At 31.9% G+C, this 20,115-nt stretch overlaps 3 protein-coding genes and 1 non-coding gene across 4 annotated transcripts; all 4 read right to left on the bottom strand.

Annotated features, from left to right (window-relative positions):
• Positions 1-1,481: 1,481 nt before the first annotated feature.
• LOC105778742 (L-type lectin-domain containing receptor kinase IV.1) lies at positions 1,482-3,651 on the bottom strand. The gene is made up of 2 exons (XM_052629424.1): positions 3,201-3,651; positions 1,482-3,080 (listed from the first exon to the last, which is right to left on the bottom strand). The coding sequence occupies exons 1-2, from the start codon at positions 3,601-3,603 to the stop codon at positions 1,585-1,587; spliced, it is 1,899 nt and encodes a 632-aa protein (XP_052485384.1). The 5' UTR covers positions 3,604-3,651; the 3' UTR covers positions 1,482-1,584.
• Positions 3,652-9,572: 5,921 nt separating this feature from the next.
• On the bottom strand, positions 9,573-12,752 carry LOC105781031 (xylan O-acetyltransferase 1). The gene is made up of 5 exons (XM_012605600.2): positions 12,182-12,752; positions 11,917-12,088; positions 10,388-10,587; positions 10,132-10,290; positions 9,573-10,040 (listed from the first exon to the last, which is right to left on the bottom strand). Exons 1-5 carry the CDS (start codon positions 12,559-12,561, stop codon positions 9,692-9,694), a joined length of 1,260 nt encoding a protein of 419 aa, XP_012461054.1. The 5' UTR covers positions 12,562-12,752; the 3' UTR covers positions 9,573-9,691.
• Positions 12,753-13,793: 1,041 nt separating this feature from the next.
• Positions 13,794-13,866, bottom strand: TRNAA-AGC (transfer RNA alanine (anticodon AGC)). Its single transcript has one exon. It is a non-coding gene; the product is annotated as a tRNA-Ala (tRNA).
• A 554-nt stretch (positions 13,867-14,420) lies between these two features.
• Positions 14,421-19,525, bottom strand: LOC105780935 (xylan O-acetyltransferase 1). The gene is made up of 5 exons (XM_012605475.2): positions 18,851-19,525; positions 18,116-18,287; positions 16,707-16,906; positions 16,469-16,627; positions 14,421-15,026 (listed from the first exon to the last, which is right to left on the bottom strand). The coding sequence occupies exons 1-5, from the start codon at positions 19,435-19,437 to the stop codon at positions 14,678-14,680; spliced, it is 1,467 nt and encodes a 488-aa protein (XP_012460929.1). The 5' UTR covers positions 19,438-19,525; the 3' UTR covers positions 14,421-14,677.
• Between the last annotated feature and the right edge of the window lie 590 nt (positions 19,526-20,115).

Raw genomic sequence — 20,115 nt, 5'->3', positions numbered from 1 at the left:
TCAAAATTTTTTTTCTCATATTTCATTTTTGATGTATAAATAAAAAATTACGGGTATTTTTAAAAATTTATACCGATGTCGCCAATATATCAAGTGGCATCACTTAAAAGATTATTTTTTCCCATGACATTATCAGGTGATGATTAGAGGTAGAGTTTGGGTGGTATTGCTTGATGATGTGGCAACACCCGTTGTTACGGTAGATTTCAACCTATTTTTGTAATTAATAATTTTTATATATTTTTGTAATTAACTTTTTGTTATTATTCTTAAGAAAAAACCCTCCATTGGTCCATATTAATTCCATCTTCATCGACTAAAATTTAAGTAGATATGTTTTAAGGCATTTTGGTAATTTTACCAAATTATCTCGCAAAATGATAAATTTTCTCCAGAAAAAAATACAATGTTGGTCCAACTTTTTCCACTTTGACCTTCAACTTTTGAATATTTAGATTTGATTTACTATCTTTCACATCAACTCCAGATTAATATCTCACGCTATAACCCTTATTTCAATGATTTACCCGGAAAATCCAATATGCTTAGTATAGTGGTTTTAGCTGTGGTACAATTTTGTATTAATTTTTCACTCAAAGGTAATTTTGTTGTGATGATTTGTCTATACATGTGTCATCAGTGATCTTTTTGTTTTAGGAAATTCACACATTTAAGATTTTGATCTCATGTTCTTTTTTCTTAGTTGTTTTTTTTTTAAATTAATCCCTAAAATTTTAAGAGTAAAAAGAGTTAATATATCATTTGATATTTATATTTGGATTCAACGTTCAATTTGATACCCGAGTCTTTTAAAATTGATGCTTGAGTTTTTCTTTGTCCATACAAGTATCCAAGTTTGACTTCAATATTTAATTTGGTACTTAAGTTTTTATTTTGTCCCAATTAAGTTCCTATATATTTTTTTACTAGAGGATACATGTCAAATCTTTCTTGGGCTCATGTTGTTTAGGTATCAAATTGAATATTGAAGTCAAACTTAAGTACTAAATTAAACATTGAAGCCAAATATAGGTATCAAATGGTATATTAACCGAAAGAAAGAAACCTTAGACGAAGAACAATGAGCGCGGCACCTTATGGGCTGAATTCTAATTATGTTTTTACCCTTCCTTCTCGTTTCATCCCCACCAAATAGGCCTTTATCAATATAGACTTTAAACTGTCTGAGAGAAAATTCTCAGTTTTCGACTTTTCTTTTATTTTGTCCTCTGAATTCTAATTACTTGAATGAGACATGTTGATAATGAAAATTGCTAACCACAAAAATGGAGGTTGTGAAGATAGAGCACTTTGGGAATTTGATTTCATTTTTCTATTAGAGGCATGGCCTAAATTGCCCTTCAGTGGGACGGCGCCTGATGGCCATTGGGGCTTCTCCTGTTATAAAGCTGGAATAAGAAACGATAGGATAAACCAAACATTTGCTTTTAGTGGACCTTTCAAATAACCCCCAGGTAGAATTTATCAGTAATGTCTTAAGTAGCAAAAAAAGTTTATTATCTCGTAACATTGGCACAAAACAATGCATTAAAATTTATTAAAAACCTGGAGAAAAGTTTACAGTCACAGGCCCCCTGAAAGAAGAGAAGCTTCAGCAGAAGAAGAATGGGAGAATTTGTTGTTCAAGGAAGATGTGTACAGCATGGCAAATTCATCGAAGCCTGTACGATGGGAAAATGCTATACCACTAGAGAGACGAAGTGATGACATTCTGGGGAAGGGAATATCTCCTTCTAAAAACTGAACAATATGGCGCATAGTTGGCCTGGCTTCAGGCTCTGACTGGGAGCATATCAACCCAAGTTTTAAAATCAACTCGACTTCCTCAGCGACACAATCTGAACCCAAATTTGGATCCTTTGCCTCAAGAATATCACCTTTGCGCCAGCAAGAATACACCCAGTCAACTAGAATGACATCTGTTGAAGATTGTGATATTGGCCTTCTTCCGCAAGCAACTTCAAGCAAAAATGCCCCAAAAGCAAACACATCGGTGCAGGGTGTAGCTTCCCCGGTTCGAGTAAGCTCTGGGGCAAGATAACCAACTGTGCCCACAACATGAGTAGTTTGTGGTTCAGTTCCATGATCATATAATCTAGCAAGCCCAAAATCTCCTAATCTTCCATTTAGTCCACTATCAAGCAAAATATTGCTAGCCTTAACATCCCTGTGAATTACAACTTGCTCCCATTCTTCATGTAGATAAAACAATCCTGATGCTACACCTTTGATGACTCTGAATCTTTGACTCCAGTTAAGGGTGAGCTTCGGCTGGTTGTACAAGTACTTATCCAGACTTCCATTTGGCATGTAGTCATAGACCAAAAGTAGCTCACCTTGACGCCGGCAATATCCCAAGAGTTGAACTAAATTTCGGTGGCGGAGACGACCGATACTCACGATTTCTGCTATGAATTCCTTCATCCCTTGTTTCGATTCACGTGAGACTCTTTTCACTGCAACCTCAAGTTTAGTGGTTGGAAGAACTCCTTTATAGACTCTTCCGAACCCACCAGCACCCAATAGCTCCTTGTCTTTGAATCCCTTTGTAGCAACATATAGATCTTTAAACTTGAATCTATGCGGCCCATACTCAAGTTCCCAATCTTCAACAATTTCAGCGAACTTCCTCTTCCTCCTTACGAAATAAACTACACTTGAAACTCCTGCCAAAATCACACTCGCTAAAACCAAAGGCAATCCATTTGTCAAAAGCCTTGATTTTTTCTTTGGTCCTAAACGAGGAAGCTTTGGAAGTCGAGACAGGGTAAGCTCTTGCGCCTGACCATTCATCTTAAAGCTCCAACCCAAGACATAATGAGATGAGATAAGAGCGCCAGTTGAGGATGAAAAACCAACATACATCTCACTGTTAACAATTGAAGAAAGATCAAGAGGCGAAGATAAAAGTGGAGTCTTGGGTTTAGAAACTCCAGATGGTGCTAACGTAACATCCATTCGCTTCTCTCGACCATGATATTCGACCCAAACTTGTATCCTTTTCCCATCGATCATACTCAGGTTTCTAAACTGACGGCTGCCATCCTTGTAATATCCAGCTGGAAAAGAATAGGTAGAATTTAGCCCATTAATATCAATCCCAACGTGATTGTTATTGATGTCATTGAAGTTGTTGCTTTGAACCGTATCGAGTTCTATAGCAATAACGTGGTTTGTACCATTGCCGTTGTTGGACTCGTTGAAGAGTCCGAGATAATCGCTTGGAATAGCTTCGGGGAGGCCCCTGGTTGGTGAAATTGCGAAAGCTATTCCGTGACCACCGAAGGCTTGGGATTCAGAAATAATAGCGAAGACAAAGGCTGTAGAGAAGGAAGAAACGGAACCGTTGGTTGAGTTCTTGAAGTTAATAAGGTGAGGGTAGAAAGCACCGCCTTTTTCATGCCTGCCTGTTTCATTGGTGAGCTTTAGGAGCCCATTCGAAGTCAACTTTGCGATGCCATCAAGGCTTAGATTAGCTGACAGAAATCCATTGTAGATGAAACCAACATCATCCATGTCTGCTAAGCTGGTCAGAAGAAGAGTTAGCAGAATTGCTAATCTGAAAGTGAAACACATTGCCATTATCTGCTTCTCTCTTTGTTTTATTTAGTTATCGATCATGTAATGGTACTTGAGATCAGTATGAAGTTCATAGAATTTCTTATATAATGGTATAGAGAGAAAAGTTCAAAGGTTTTTAACTTTGTTACCATGGAATACATAACATTTATTAATTTTAAAATTTTAAAATTCAGAAACATATAAAATTATTTTTAAAATTAAAAATCATTAAAATTATTTAAAAATAAACATTATAATTTTTTAAAAATTTTAAATTTTTAAAAATTAATTAAATACTAAGATATTATCTATGTGATAATTCACATATATGCCACGTCAGTAAAATTAACAAATATTAACTCTTTTTTATCTATTTTAAAATAATTTGACAAAAATATAATTTTAACATATAAAAAAATTAAATAGAATGTTAAAATGATATATATTCTTTTGGAATATTGGAAGGCAAAAAAGGTAATTATGCCCTGTATTTACGCCACTTTCCAAACACAATTCCAAAAGACATTGAAAGACATTATTGTCGACACCATTGGAAATTTCAAAGCATAAAAAATTTAGTCAATCATTAGAAAATTTTTAAGGCTTAATACGCACTTTCCAGTTTAATTCCTAACATTATCAATTATTCTTTATTCTGTCCTTTTCAGGTTAAAAAACAGTTGAAAATATCTTTAAAAATTATATATTTTAAAACATAAAAATATGTTAGAATTTTTTTAAAATGTAAAAATAATAGCTATTATTAAAAACATCAAAATTTTGTAAAAATTATTAAACTATTATAAAATTTATAAACTTGTTAGAAATTGTAAAAGATCCTAAAAAATTAAAATTTTAAAACTTAGTAAATTTTGTTGTATCTTGAAATAAAGTAGACATATGCTAATGACATTTAAATATTAAAAATTATATATGGTAATACAATAAATTTTTATAAAAATTATATTTTAAAATTTTTATTTTTTTTTAAATACATCAATTTTTAGTACTTTACCAATGATACTGGTAGCGTGTTTATTTGACTTGACTCTGTATTTAATGTCTAGAGTGAGCTCCCTCCATCCAAGAAATTATTTTATGGACCATTCCCACCACATCATTCATGGTCCCTTTTCAATTATTTAATGACGTTTCAACAATTTTTTCTATGTCATTGATACATAGTTTTGGTAAATTTTTTTACCTTGAACTCTAAACTCAGAGCCCTAAACCATGAACTTCGAACCTGAACCTGAACCTGAACTCTGAATTCAGGGTTCAGGTTTGAGTTCAAGTTCGGGGTTCAAAGTAAAAGAAAATTACCAAAACTATGTATCAATGACATAGAAAAAATTGCTAAAATGTCATTAAATAATTGGAAATGGACAATGGATGATGTGGTGGGGAGGGTTCATAAAATAATTTCTCTTTCATCCATTAGGGTGTGCATGCTCTTTTTATTTTGTACAATGATCAAACATTCGACAATAGTTCATAATATATTGGTCTAGAGACAAACAATTTATCTTGAGATAGTAAAAAAAATTGAAATAATATTATTTTTATTATTTAAATAAATTTAAAAAAGTATCCAGATTTATCAATGAAAAATCTACCAATTATAAATTCGATTAATTAAAGTATAAAATAATTATTGTAGGTAATATTCTTTCAAGAGATAATAATCTCATATGCAAACTCGAGCAAATGTGATTTATAAAATAAGAAATTTTAGTAATTTTTATGTTTTTATATTTTAAATTATTCTATTTTTTATATATATATTTAAAGATTTGTAAGGTTTTTGAAACGATGACATCATTGCTAAAACATTAAAAAACATCAATAACTAAAATAAGAAAAATAGTATAGTTTTAAGGTCACAACAATTCCCTTTTTAATATTTTATTAAAGAGTTAATAGAGATTGGGCCAAATTCAACCATAGGCTTGGAATATTTTTTAAAATTATGCCTTGACTGACCTTGACTTATAGACATGTTTATTTCTCAATAAACGTGTTAATGCATTGAGTGGCCTACCAGCTTGATCAAGGATTTTTTGAGCTCAAGCTACCACGATTCAACCAGAATTTCGTTTATATAATAAATATATATTTTTTTTCTAAATCAAACCGCGTATTAAAAAGTCTATTGGGAAGGAAATTTTACCAACTCTTACTTACTATGACCAAAAGGAAATTCATTAGATTTTTCTTTGACCTTTATCTTTTGATTATGACAACTCTAATCAACTTTGGTTCTATTTGAAAGGAAATTTTACCAATCGTGGTAAGAACTCTCGAAAAATATGAATTCAAATATTGTCTTCCCTTAATCTCCACCTAATATTGTATTTATATTTTTTGTTTCACTATATTCCAACTTAGAAATTTTTTTTCGCTAATGTTACCCAATATTCAAATTGTTGGTTCGAACCCGAATTATGCAATGAACAAGAATAAGAATCGAGAAAATTGGGCACAAATATTCATGTAGAAAAATCCTCCGAAGAGGATAAAAATCACAAGTAAAGAAAATTTTACTAAAACGGTAAAAATTGAACCGACAGTACAATATGGAGAAACAAATTAACCTCGAAATATAAAGTTTTCCCCAATCTTAATTTTGTTGTTCTTATTCTAAACTGTCTAGGGTTTCCAAAAGGCCTATTTATAGCGTAATAACATGTTTTTTTAGTGGTGTCGAAAATAATGGTTTCGGAACCATAAATTTGACTAATGAGTCCATAATTTTTATTTTTTTATATGGGTCTAATATAGTTTATAATGAATTTTGATTTGATTAAAATTTGCTAATTGAACAAAGAGTTAAGTGGTGTGTCCTAAAAGTCAAATGGTTTCTGAAAATAAGGTATCGGAACCTCGTTTCTATAAACTGAGCTCGTAAATGAGTTATTATATTGGTATGTGAAGTTATGGTTCGAAAATTTTATTGATTGGCTAGTTAATTAAAGAAAAAGGACTAAATCATAAAAATATAAAAATCATTTTTATTAATATTTAAGTGTCCATTTGTATAAATTAAAAAAAAGGATGATTTAATATGACAAATTATCCATAATTGATAATAGAAGACGGTAATGTGGTTGATTTCTTAAGTTTATCTGAAATGTTTTATTAAATTAATGTTTAAGTACTAAAATAATAAAACAAAAGCAAAATAGGTAAGTATCATCTTTACTTTGTTTCTTCATTGAAAATAGAAGGAAGAAACTCCATTTGAGAAGCTTACGTCTCAGCTAAACAAAAGTCTATGCATGTAAGTGTTATTTTGTCTGTTTCTCGTAATTTTTATGTTTTTAAGATTGTTTCTGTAATGAAATCTATCTAGCTCAGGGTAGAAGTGCTCATGGGCCGGGCCGGGCCAAGAAAAAATTTTGGCCCGCGTCCTTGGCCAGGGCCCGGCCCGAAATATGGACCTGAAATTTTGTCTAAGCCTGGCCCAAAAAAATTCCTAAGCCCGAGCCCTGCCAGGCCCGGCCCATTTTTTAATAAACACTAAAAATTTATTTTAAAAATAAAAAATAAAAAAAAAGTATTTTAAAAATATTTTAAAATTAAAAAAATAAAAATATATATTTATTATATTCGGGCCGAGCCGGGCCAGGCCCGAGCCAAAAAAGTAGTGCCCGAGGCCTGGCCCATTTTCTAAACGGGTCTCTTTTTTTGCCCAACCCCATATTTCGGGCTTATATTTTTACCCGAACCCTCCCATATTTCGGGTGGGCCGTCGGGTCGGGCGGCCACCTCTAGCTCAGGGATTAATTTGTGAACTTTCCAAATGTTTAGAAATTTACCATTGATGATTTTGATTTTTTTTTTTATGTTAATTGGTTTTGTTGGAAGCTTTGTTGTAAGATATGATTAAATTGTAAAGTGTTTTTTTAGTAATTTTGAGTTTAAGGATTAAATAGATAAAATGTGAAATTAGGAGTTTATTGAAAATTTCAAATTTTAGGGCTGTTTATATAGGGTTGAATGTTCGGCAAAAACAGGAACATGAGGTAATTGTGAAAATTGACTTGTTTTAATATTAGGGATTAAATTGAATAAAATGTAAAAGTTTGGGGTAAATTGTGAAAAAATTGTAAATAAGAAGGAATATGTACTAAATTGAATGTTATATGAAATTAAAGCTAATAAATTGAAATAAACTATTTTATAGATCAAGAACAAGTAGATAACGTAGGAAAAAGGAAAGTTGCTGATTAGCCCTTGAACTTTTGCTATCTCTGCAATTTAGCCCAGATAAGTTCATACGGTTATTTTTTGTTATAATTCATTATTAAATGCCATTAATGATATTTTTTTAATATACTAAATTTCTGAAATGATTTAAATGGATTGAGTAAAAGTTTCATACATGAGACTTTTGACTGAATTTCTGTTATGGACTGAGCTCTTGCATGTGTTGCGGACTCAAATATACATGTGACTCGGATTTAGCCTGGACTGGCAACCTTACATGTATACATAGCCCTGGGCAAGCTATTTTTCTGTGTTGTCGTTGGTTTAGCCCAAACAAGTAATCTGACACACTTACTCTGTATCTGATTAGCTCAAACTAGCGTCATCTGATTCCAGACTTATGTATTGAATACTTTTATAAAGATCCATAGGAAGAATAAATGTTATTTGATATGGAATTGTTTCTTTGAAGTAAACAAATTATGAACTCTGAATATGTGTGTATGTTTAGATGGTTACTGATTTGGAATTGTTGAATCATGTTGTGTTAAGTTTAACACTTTGAAATGACTATATGAATCGGTTATATCGAAATAATTATATGAAGTGTTTATACGAATGTTTATATGGATAGATATGTAAAAGAAGATATTTGAAATGAACATTTGGAATGGAAATGTGGAATGTTAAATGATTAGATGTTGAATGAATAATATATCAAATATGTTTACTTGTATGTGTTTTATGAGATGATAAAGTTATAAGTTTTGTATATATGAACTCGCTAATTTTGTGAGACTTGTGATATGTATAGGTTAATAATGAACTCAGGACCTTGCTTATGAATTTAATTGTAAAATGTTTAAGTTATAACCTTTATGGTAAGTTGAAGTTAAAGTTTAATACAAACTCACTAAGCAAAGATTTGCTTACATCCGTTGTATTTGTTTTCTTATTGATCATCGAAAGTTTACGTCGGTTGGAAGTTCAAGACGAGCGTCACACTATCTGTTCAACAATTCAGTATAACCTATGATTATTTTGACTTAGCTTATAAGTGACTTGTATTAGGAGTTTGAGTTTAATGGTGTTGTTTTAAACTTTATTTAAGTAAGGTTTATTGATGTGTATATAGTAGTAATTTGGCTCATGTATGCCCATATGAGTGCTTTTGGTTATTTGGTTCATGCCTTACAAAAATGGTTGTTGATTTGGTAAAATGAATGTGAATGAAAGGAATGAGATGGCATGACTGGTACGTTTATAATTAAGGATTTGTAATTATTAAATGTAATCTTGTTCATTCTGGTATCTTCTATGTTTATTTTAGAATTTATGTTCGGGATTTAAAGTTGCCTCACCTAACAATGTTATCTTCAAGGTTTGAACTTGTGTTCTCTCCTTGAGAATACAATGTGCCGTATCATTACACACAACACTTGTTGATATCGCTTCAATATATTTTAATTTAACTTAATTTTTTATATATATAATTAATGTTATTAGCATGTTAAAATAGTTAACATTATTATTTAATTCTATTAAAGTGTTGACATGGATTTTCTCTCTTAAAATATCCTACCAACTCATCATATTGAAATGATTTTTTATGTTGGAAGGATGAACCTATATTAATATTTTAATTTGAATAATTAATAGTATTAATTATCTGGATTAATCGATCACATTATAAAAATTGAGGGATCAAGTTATGGAAAATAAAGTAAAATGATTAAATCATAAATTTCAGAAAGACCAAAACCAAAATTTAAAAAAAAAAATAAAACTTATTAATTTAAGAACAAATGTCATTCTTGTTAAAAAATGTCATTCAAATTCAATTCCAATTTGAAGAAGTTCATCAATATTTCAAAGAAAAAAACAGAGAGATTATATGTGGTCATGAATGTAAAATAATGTGCGCAAAGAGGAGCTCATTCCATGTATCAGGTAACCCAGGTAAGCACCAATGGATGCAGTCTGCATATGTGGCCGGATCGGCCTGTTGTTCCGGTGTCATCAATTTGCCTTGCCTCGTGGTATAAACTGATGCATGCGCATCTTTCCGATACTCAGAGAGGGTCGTAATGTCGAGGAAGAAGACCGGTACTTTCATGGATTCGGTCACATTAGCTACCATCCGAAATAGCCTATGGTCCGTGCCAACATTCGGTGGCTTAAACACGTTCGTCACTGGAAGCGTTTCTTTAGCACATCGGATTCCATCGGAATTGTTCCAATCCGAACTCCTGTTTCATGAGGCAGAAGCTATTTATATCATTCAAGTGATAGAACAATGGGACGACATATTATGTAAAAAGGAAGTTTAGTGTTTATAACTTGATATGAAGAGGGGACATGCTCATGAAGTAGACTGAAGTGAACTTGGGATCAACATTTTCTTCAATCCACTTAGCCCATGTCTTCAAAACTTTCCGAAACGCTACAGGCCGCTCGATTTCGTCGTACTCGATCGGGTCTGCATTGAACGATCCTCGTCTGTTCCGAATAAAACATCACAATGGAATGTACTAATTAACTTCATGGATAAATTCTCATGCAGATAATTAAGCTCCATTGCAGTTCACATACTTACAAGACTTTGATATATCCAGTGTCCATCCACCAAATATAAGTGTTGAAAATCAAGTAATCGACACCCTTCCAATCGTTTCCACCATTTTTGATTGATTCAGGCATGATTATACGATCTTTTATGGTGTGTCTCCATGGATTATCTGAATTGGATTCAACCAAAAATGGTGCCCAGTAGAACTCTACTGTGGTATTATACTCCTATGCTAGCATTCAAGAAATGCTTGTCAAATCACCAGCTAAAATTATGAATTTCATTCCTTCACAAAATCTGAAAGTTAGTCTCTTTACTTTGATTTTTCGTAATTTGGTCCTCGTAATTTATAAAAGTTAAGATGTTAGTTTAATTGGTTAACATTATTAAACATTTTTTGTTAAATTACGGACTTGAAAATATACATTTCAACAATTTAGCAAACATTAATAAGTTAATGCGTTTACCAAATTTAATTTTGTAAAATACAAGGATGAATTCTGACAAATTAAAGTAGAAGGATTAATTTCTTAATTTTACTGAAGTAGGGGATGGAATTCATAATTAGACTCTAAAATAGCTTATGGTTGTTCAACAATAAAGGAAAATGGAGCGTGGGTTAGCTTTAAATTTTCAATTCATTAAGTAATTGGAACCAATTATATGAGTCATTTTCGTTATCCCATTTCTTTAATATGCACACCTTTTCATATAATTGCATGTAAACAAACTTGGTTAAAATTTGATTTTATCCTCTATTATGTCTAAGTTTAAGATTTAATCATTTTATTTTATTTTTCACAATTTGGTCCTCATAATCTTATAATAGCGTAAAATAGCTAATTATTCCAATTAAAATGTTAAATTTAGATTTTCTTATTTAAAAATACTTCCAACACACAATCCATGTCTACATAATAAGTTTGAAAGGGTGTTTTCACCAAAAATTAAATGAATATTTTATTCGGAATAGCTAACATTGTTAACTATTTAGACTAGCAAACAAAATTATAAAATTAGGGATTACATTTTGTTAAATTAAAGTAAAAAAAATTAAATATCAAGTTTTATCATAGTAAAAGGATCAAATCACAAATTGACCAAAACTTTTCTACCATTTCATCAATGCAGTAGTGGGGACAAGTTATCTGCAACTACAATGGAAGACCATTCAAGAAATCTTTGAACTGATTTAGAGATTCTTGGACCAGGGGCAGCCCAAAATGATCTTAATGCAATAATAAAATTATACTTTTAACCCGTAAAAATTTATAATTCTATTTTAACCCCTAAAACAAATTTTGGCTTCCCCTGATTAGAAACAATTTTAATGAGTAATTTTCCATTATCCCCATATTCTATAATATGCACATCTTTTCATGTAATTGCATATCAAAAAGAGCTTCCAAGACATGCTATTATTTCAACAATGGAGTAATTAAAACAATGTTGTCTGCAACTTTAATGGAAAAACCCTTCAAGATTTCTTCAACAGGTTTTAGAGATTAGAAAAGTTATATGCTTCAATGAAACCAGAGATTAAGGAAGAAACATACCTCAATGGTGAAGATAACCAGAGAATCTGACATTTTGAGGCTCTTCTTCCCTGGAGAAATTGAGGATTGAAGCAAACAAACCATGGATTCCCACTGGTTCCTATTCAATGAATCCCCCACAAACATAACCCTCTTTCCTCTCAGTTTTTCAAGCATCAATCTTGGTTTGAACCTTTACCATATACCAAAATAACCGCCGCTTACAAATCACTAATCAAATCAGGTTATTGATGAGACTCGAATTGAAGTGATACTTATAACTTACTTGGGCAAAGAACAATCCCTGGGTTGCCATCTCCAGCTCTGATAAAGAGAGTCTTGTCTTCCATTTCTGATGCAAGTCACTTGCTGTGAGAGGAACTCACATTCATCTTCTTTATACAAAGGGTGGGTCTTATTATCAAAAACCCAATTCCCAGTGAAAATATCACAACCCTTTGGTGGTAGCTTGACCCTATCTTCATCGTCAGCTTCCTCAATGATTCCTATGGGTCTAAACAACACATTAGACCTTGCTAACAGCCTAAAATCTCCATTGTAGATAAACCGTTTGAACAAAAGTATCAATATCAGTGAAACTAGAAGAATTACGTGATAGCTTTTGCTTTTATGGCTGATAATATTGCTGCTGCAGCTGTGCTTCATAGCTTGAAGATATGAAAACAGACAAACAAACACTAAGACAAGGCTTAACCTGAAGCAGTTAACTTCAACTAGCTGCTGGTTTTTAGGTATCTGCAAAAGTGAGATTTTTCCTTTTTCCCACTTTTTGTTTTTGATTAGTTTCTAACTACAATCTTCATGTCTGACAAGGAAAAACTGAGATCATTCAGGATATGTTGATTATATATATATATATGCAGCTTTTCAAAGCCTAAAGTTAGTATGTTTTGACCGTTTTACTTTAACTTGAATACAGATTATAATAACTATATAATTTTTGGGTTAATTCCACGGTAAGTCGTTAAACTATGAGATTAATTCTGATTTAGTTTCTAAACTTCAAAATGTTATAATTAAGTTTTCAAAGTATCGGTATCAACATCATATCAATTAGGATCTTCCATTAGCGTGGTCATTAAATACAAACTTAAATATGGCGAGAACATATTTAAGACATATGAATTAAATTGTAAAATTGTACTTACTTATTACATGAGCAATTTAAATGTAACATCATTACATGTTTAAAAAATAAATCACGTCAAATTAATCAATATAACTAATGGGGAAAAAAATGACTTCATGATTGAAAATACACATTAGGAAAAGTATGGTACTGGAAAAGACTAAATTTAATAGAGAGATTAAATCTTCAAAAAAAATGGGTAGGCATCTTTTATGGAATTTGACCTTTCAATACCTATGGAATATAAGAGTAATGCTGAGCCAATCTTTTAAGCCATCTCTATCTTGCCTTTTCTGTCAAATTTCTTGGAGACAGTAAACAAGAGCCACGTTATTTATGAGTTTTGTACTTTATGGCATGCAATCCCTGGAACATGTGGTATGGGTCTTTTGTATGGCATTCGTGTCCTTTGCCACAAAGAAACTGTCTTTCTTTGTTTGCTTAGTTAGCATCATTCATTCACATATTGCTTCCCATAGCATACCACAAATTATACAGCCGTGCCTACACTGGTATGAAAATCCAGCAGCATCACGTGCCTGGTTTTATTACAATTTCGATTCTTGAAAATCAATGTTGCGTTAGGTAAAAAAGAAAAGCTGCAATTTCAAGCCAATGCTTTGACTGCAACCACAGTAGCTTTCTTTTTGGGCTAACCATTATTGGTTAAATATAATATAAGGACCAAGGGACCAAATCTCAAAGTAGTAAAGAGACTAAATGATAATTAAGCCAAAAAATTTAAAAATGGAGATGCGGGGTATCGATCCCCGTACCTCTCGCATGCTAAGCGAGCGCTCTACCATCTGAGCTACATCCCCGTTGGGCTTAGTTCTTAACAAGTTACATTATAATGCTATTCATGGATTAATATCGGTGATCTGTCAACAGAGTGTGTAATTGCAGTCATCTTAGTGATCTAATATAATTTGCAAATCCAAAATTAAAGTAAAGGTATGCGAGATTAATGGACATTTTAACTTGTTTACTGTTAATTTGATTGCTGACCCACCTGCTATCATAAAGATTTCTAAGAATCCAAGAGGGTCATCTCATCTTCATTGCTTTTTTAAAGTTTTCTCCTTATAACAAACTGGTCAAATTGACATTGTTAAAATTATAGTCCAATTCTCGATTTTCGTTAAAATTGACTTATTATATTATTTGCTTCGTGATTATATTATTACATTGAAAATATTAATGATAAAAATGAAACTTTACACTTCATTCAAGTATAAAAATTGATGACATATTTTGACGGTTTTAGTTAATGGCATTTGTTCATCTTTACCTTAATATTTGTATTTAAGATCAATATATGATTTAGTTATTTATTTGATATGGGTGGTTTGAGTAATTTAAAGAGAAAAAAAAATGGAAGAAAGCAAAGATTTGATAAAAATTAGCAAAAGGGGAAAGGTAGGAAACCTTGTTTCCATATTCAAAGTTTCCAACATATGCATTAATCTACAAATTTGTGCATTGGCTTAGGAGTGATGAAATTTGACATTAAATCAACCAAAGAAATTAAAAACCATACCCTATACGAAGCTACATCGATCAAATAATGGAGAGAAAATTACAAGAAACTTCCAATTTTAAAGAGAAAACAATGCGATCTATGTGTACGTGTCATGAGCGAGATATGATACGTGTATAAAGAAACTCGTTCCATGTGTCCGGTAACCCGGGAAGGCACCAATGGATACAATCAGCATATATAGCCGGGTCAGCCTTTTGTTCAGGGGTTAGTATTTTACCTTGTCGAATAGTGTGAATTGCAGTGTGTGCATCTTTTCTGTATTCCGAAAGAGTCGTAATGTCAATAAAATGGACTGGGATTTTCGTGTTTTGAGTAATGTTTTTGGCAACCACATAGAGCCGACGGTCTGTGCCCACGTTTAGGTGCATTGACTGGTTGAGGATTGGGGTTGTCTCAAGGGCACACTTGATCCCATCTGGGTTGTTCCAGTCCAAGCTCCTGCAGACATTGTTAGGTTCAAATTTATGTAAGCCTTAGAATAATAATAGAAAGAAAAAAACTAAAACAAAAATGATTAGATTTTGTTTGGTCTTGAATAGACGAATGAATTGGTGGGTTATGTTTGGTTTTGGATTGAGATTGGATTTTGAAAATTTGAAATAATTTTGATTTAAGTTTGGATTAATTATAGATTTGGATCGTTTTAATTCGGGTTACTTTAGATTCATGTAATCTTGATATCGGATCATTCATGTTTGAGGTTTTAAATTTTTAAACGGTCATTTTAAGTTCTAGTAACTTAAAGTACAAATTATTTTGATTCACTTTTTATATTTTGATTAATTTGAGTTTGGGTCAATTTAGTTTCAGATTTAATGAGTTCAAATTCTTAACTTTTAATCGTCAAATCAATTAGGATCAAATTTGAGTTCATATCAAATTTTATTTTAGATTCGAGTCATTCAAAACTAAGAAATAAAAAGTTTTAATTAAATCATTTCAATTTTTAACCTATTTTTGAATCAGAGTTGATTGGAGCATGGCCCCATTTGTTATTCTGTTTATTTTCTTCACCCAAACTAGACCCAGGGGCTCAGTATACTAATAATAAACAAGGGAATAGTTGAAAGGTCATAGGCCTACTGTCTAACTACTGGGGATCACCTAATTTTGGATGCTAAATTCCGACAACTATGGCAGCTAATGACAATGAAAACATCTAATTAAGTTCCAGGATGTGCATACAAATTAGGAGGAATCTCTATAAATGCATGGTGGCGAAGAATAAGTTAGATAAGGTGTTGTTTCTATTGACTTCACTCAAATTATTTGCAATTTACTACTTGGGATTCTTTCATTTATTTTAATATCTTAAAAAAGATTAGGGTATCTTTTTTCGGTGAAGGTAGTTATATCTACTCATAATTCATACAAAATTATTGTTTGACTCAATTTCTAGACAAAAAGAAATTGTAGCAAGGCTATTATAATTAAACCCGAATTTATTAAATTACTATTTTTAAATAACTAAATTCATATTGATTAGTTGAGTTTTGATTTACTGATTAGAATGGATTTACAATGAAAATATTCGTGATTTAATATTAAACTCCTATAAATTTGAATATAGAACCTGTCATGACTTAAATTTGATAATTCAACCTAACCCAGTTTGATAATAAAAATCAACTACTTGAATTCGAAATGACCAAAAATTAATATGACCCAAACTCGAAATGATTTGATTTGAAACCTAAACCCTAAATGATCGAACTTAAACCAACTCAGACTTGAAATTATTTGAATCTAAAATGATTTTAACGTGACTTAAATTAACTTAATCTGAAATCAACCCAACCCATTAAATTAACAATTCTACTTTAATATAGTTATTGGAAAATTAAAAAAGGGGGGGGGGGAGATGGAAAGAGATTTATTACCTGATATGAAGAGGAGACATGCTGTTGAGGAAGACAGTGGTTCGATTTGGATTTACATTCTTATTAACCCATTTAGACCATGTGGTCAACACTTTCTTATATGCTATCGGCCGTTCAATCTCATCGTATTCGGTGTCGCCTCGATCGAAGGATCCTCGTCTACACACCAATATCCCTCAAACATCAGAACATAAATTGGATCTGATGAAACCGAAATGTTATGTTTCTGACTACTTACAAGACTTTCATAGTGACAGTGTTCATCCACCATATGTAAGTGTTGAAGACCAAATAATCAACGTTTTTCCAGTGCTTGCCATGTTTCTTGATTGATCCAGGCATGATTATTCGGTCCAAGATGGCGTGCATGTCTGGGTTATCTGCGTTTGATTGCACCAAAAATGGGGCCCAATAAAACTCCACTGTCGCATTGTAATCCTGCAATAAGAAAAGTTTTAAAAAACTCGTAAACATGAACACGGTACGCCAATGTTTGGGTTGGTTGAATATTTCAGATTAGATTAGTTAGAGTTTTAAAATTTTTAGATTATTTTGGTTGGGATTAATTTTGGGTTTTGGATGGTGTAGTGTTGAGATATTTTTTAGTTCGGATCCTTTTAGGTTTCGTTCATTAGCACTTGAGGTTTGGGTTTTCAAATTAAGTCATTATATGTTTAAATTAGACCGGATCAAGGTAAAAATGCTAAACCCGAGTCTGGCTCAACCCACTTGTATTAATAATTTTTATATTTTGTTTAAAAATAATACATTAAATACACTACAAATATTTAAATAAATATTTCTCAACAAATTAAAAATACATTAAAAAAAGTCTTTATACTTAAATAACACTAAGATATTTGTAACTTAACAAGAATATGCCTCTAATAGTAGCAAAATTAATAATAAATAAGAGTTATACAATATCTAAACGATAACAACAAAATAGTAGTAATATAATAGCAAAATGGCAACAAAACAACATCAAATTGACAGCAAAACAACGACAGAAAAATTTTTTTAGCCAGATTCGGGCTAGGTTGGGCAAGGCTCGAGTAAAAAGAATCTTACTCGAGGTCTGACCCGTTTAGAAAACGAACCTTGTTTTTTGTTGAAATCTATTTTTCGGGCCTATATTTTTTCTCAAACTCTTTCACTTTCCGAATAAACCTTCGAGTTTAAACAGATGACCTGATCCATGATCGGATGTAGTTGAAATCATTTTGAATTTTGGTCAGTTTAGGTTTGAGTTGTTTTGAGGGTTGTTTTGGGTTAAGTTGAGATTATTTTTTGGTTTTATAAAATTGGTATATCTCAAAGCTTCAATTACCTTTTAACCACTTTGTAGATACACTCATTACCAATGACAAAGAAAAGTCAATGAAAGAAACTTGTTTTTTGGGCCAGCCATTAGGTTAGCAAATACTAAGAAAAATGTCTGGTTTTTGGTAAAAAAAATGTTTGACTATTCAGAAAGCAATGGATCCTGATAATCTTGATAATGATTATTCAATCATAATGAAACAAAAGTATGAACTTTCAATTATATATTAAACAAATATTGTAATTAAGAGTGATTAAAGAATACCAAATGAAAACCGCTTTCTCCCATATAATAATCTGTTTGGCAAGCGAGAAAATTTTTACCTCAATTCTAAATATAGAGAGAGAACCGAACTTCTTCAAGCTCTTCCTCCCAGGCGGGACAACAGATTGAACCAAACAAACCATGGATTCCCATTGGTTTCTATTCAATGAATCTCCAACAAACATTAGCCTCTTATTCCTCAGTTTCTCAAGAAATAATCTCGGTTTATACCTTAAAAAAATTATCAGAAAAATCATCGGCATCTTCAAAATTAATCAAGGTTTAATTACAAAACAAATCCTCTACTTTACAAAAATTGAGAAACTAGTCCCTCTACTTTATTTGGTCATCATTGTACTTTATAATAAATTTGTCTAATTCCCAGTAAATACGTGAACTTGAACTGTTAATTAGTTACATATAAATTAGGTCAAAACTTGTTGTAGGTCATATACTTTTATAAAATTTGAGATTTAATTCTTGTATTTTAAAAGTTAAAATTCTCTTATTAATTTTTATCGAAAATTGTCAACTTGACATGTGAATCATATGCCACGTCATATGTGAACAAGCAAAAATTGACAAAGAATTGTGATTTTTAAATAGGAAAAGAAAGAGGACTTGGCTTTTAACTTTATAAGTGGGTCAAATATCAAATTTTGTTAAAATACAAAGATTAACAGCATTTTTTACCTGTAAATTACAGGGACTAGCTTCTCAATTTTTAAACAAGTAAATGACTAAATTTATAATTAGACAAAAAATCAACAAAGGAAGAAAAAGGCGGTTCTTACTTGGGTAAATTACAATCCCTGGGCTGCCATCTCCAATTTTGATACCTAGAATCCTTTCTTCCATTCCTCACGCAAGTTACTTGCGCCGTAAGAAACTCACACTCATCTTCTTTGTACAGAGGGTGCGTTTCATTATCATACACCCATTTTCCAGTGAAGAGGTCACAATCTTCCGGTGGCAATTCGACGTCTTCATCGTCTTCTTCGACGACCGGCAGTATCTCAACTTTTTGTTGTACGTCGTCCGCTTTATCTTCAGCTACTTTTCCTTCATCATCGTCTTTCACCGTCGCCATGGATTTCAACTCCTTATCAACTGAAGTAATTACTTCCTTCTTTGTTTCTTCAATTCTGGTAGATTCTTGAACCGGCTTATTTGGCTCGTCGTGTTGGATTATTTCACTGGCTTTAGGCCTCGACAAAAAGGGGAACTCGGCGATGGACTTTACGTCCTCGTTGTACATGAAAAGGGCAAACAAGAAGACGGAGATTACGACGATGAATACGGGGACATGGTTGTTTTTGCGGTGTTTCATGGCTCCCGTTTCGGTGAGGAGAGTCTTACTACTACGACGAAGTTGCTGCATGAGAAAAAGAAAATAAAAAAGGCATTGATTTGAGTCGATGGAAAAGGAGAGAAATGAAAGGAAATATAGACGAAAAAATAAAAAAAAATTATGTAAAATATTTATTTAGTTTATTTAGGTTTGGTGAGAAGGGTTTTTCTTTAAAGGAACTGGTGAGTTTCTGGTAGAGGGAGAGTTGTCTTTCTCATTTTTTTTCTTAAATTTATTGATTTTATTTATAAATATTTTAGTTAAAATATGCTCCAAATCCTCTACTCTTAGTTATACCAAATAAAAGAATTTTATTTTAAAATATTATAGCAATGAAAATAAAATTAAAAGGATTAAATTTCAAATGTAAAAAGAGTACAAGGACTTAAAAAAGAATATTTTTTAATCGATATATTTCCATCACTAACTACTTTCCTTGATGGAAACTATCTCTGGGGGGAAAAGCAAAGGTGAAGAGTGGAATCAAAGCTTTGCCAAGTTGGTCTTCATATTTCTACCTAAGATTGGGACATGAACAAGTGTATTGTTTTGCAAATAAGATGTTTGATATGGAAGCTTCATCAGACATGAAAATTTAATGTTTATCCGATGAATGCTTAAAAAAGTCCTTGTCATGAACATGCTAACGGAGATTCATAGTTTGAAACTTCAGAGTGTTTCTTTGGAGTGAGGTCAGATGAAATGGAC

The sequence above is a fragment of the Gossypium raimondii genome, chromosome 4, assembly GCF_025698545.1.
Source record: "Gossypium raimondii isolate GPD5lz chromosome 4, ASM2569854v1, whole genome shotgun sequence".
Classification (NCBI taxonomy): domain Eukaryota; kingdom Viridiplantae; phylum Streptophyta; class Magnoliopsida; order Malvales; family Malvaceae; genus Gossypium; species Gossypium raimondii.
The sequence above is the reverse complement of the archived record's forward strand: the minus strand, read 5'-3'. Positions and strand labels throughout refer to the sequence as shown.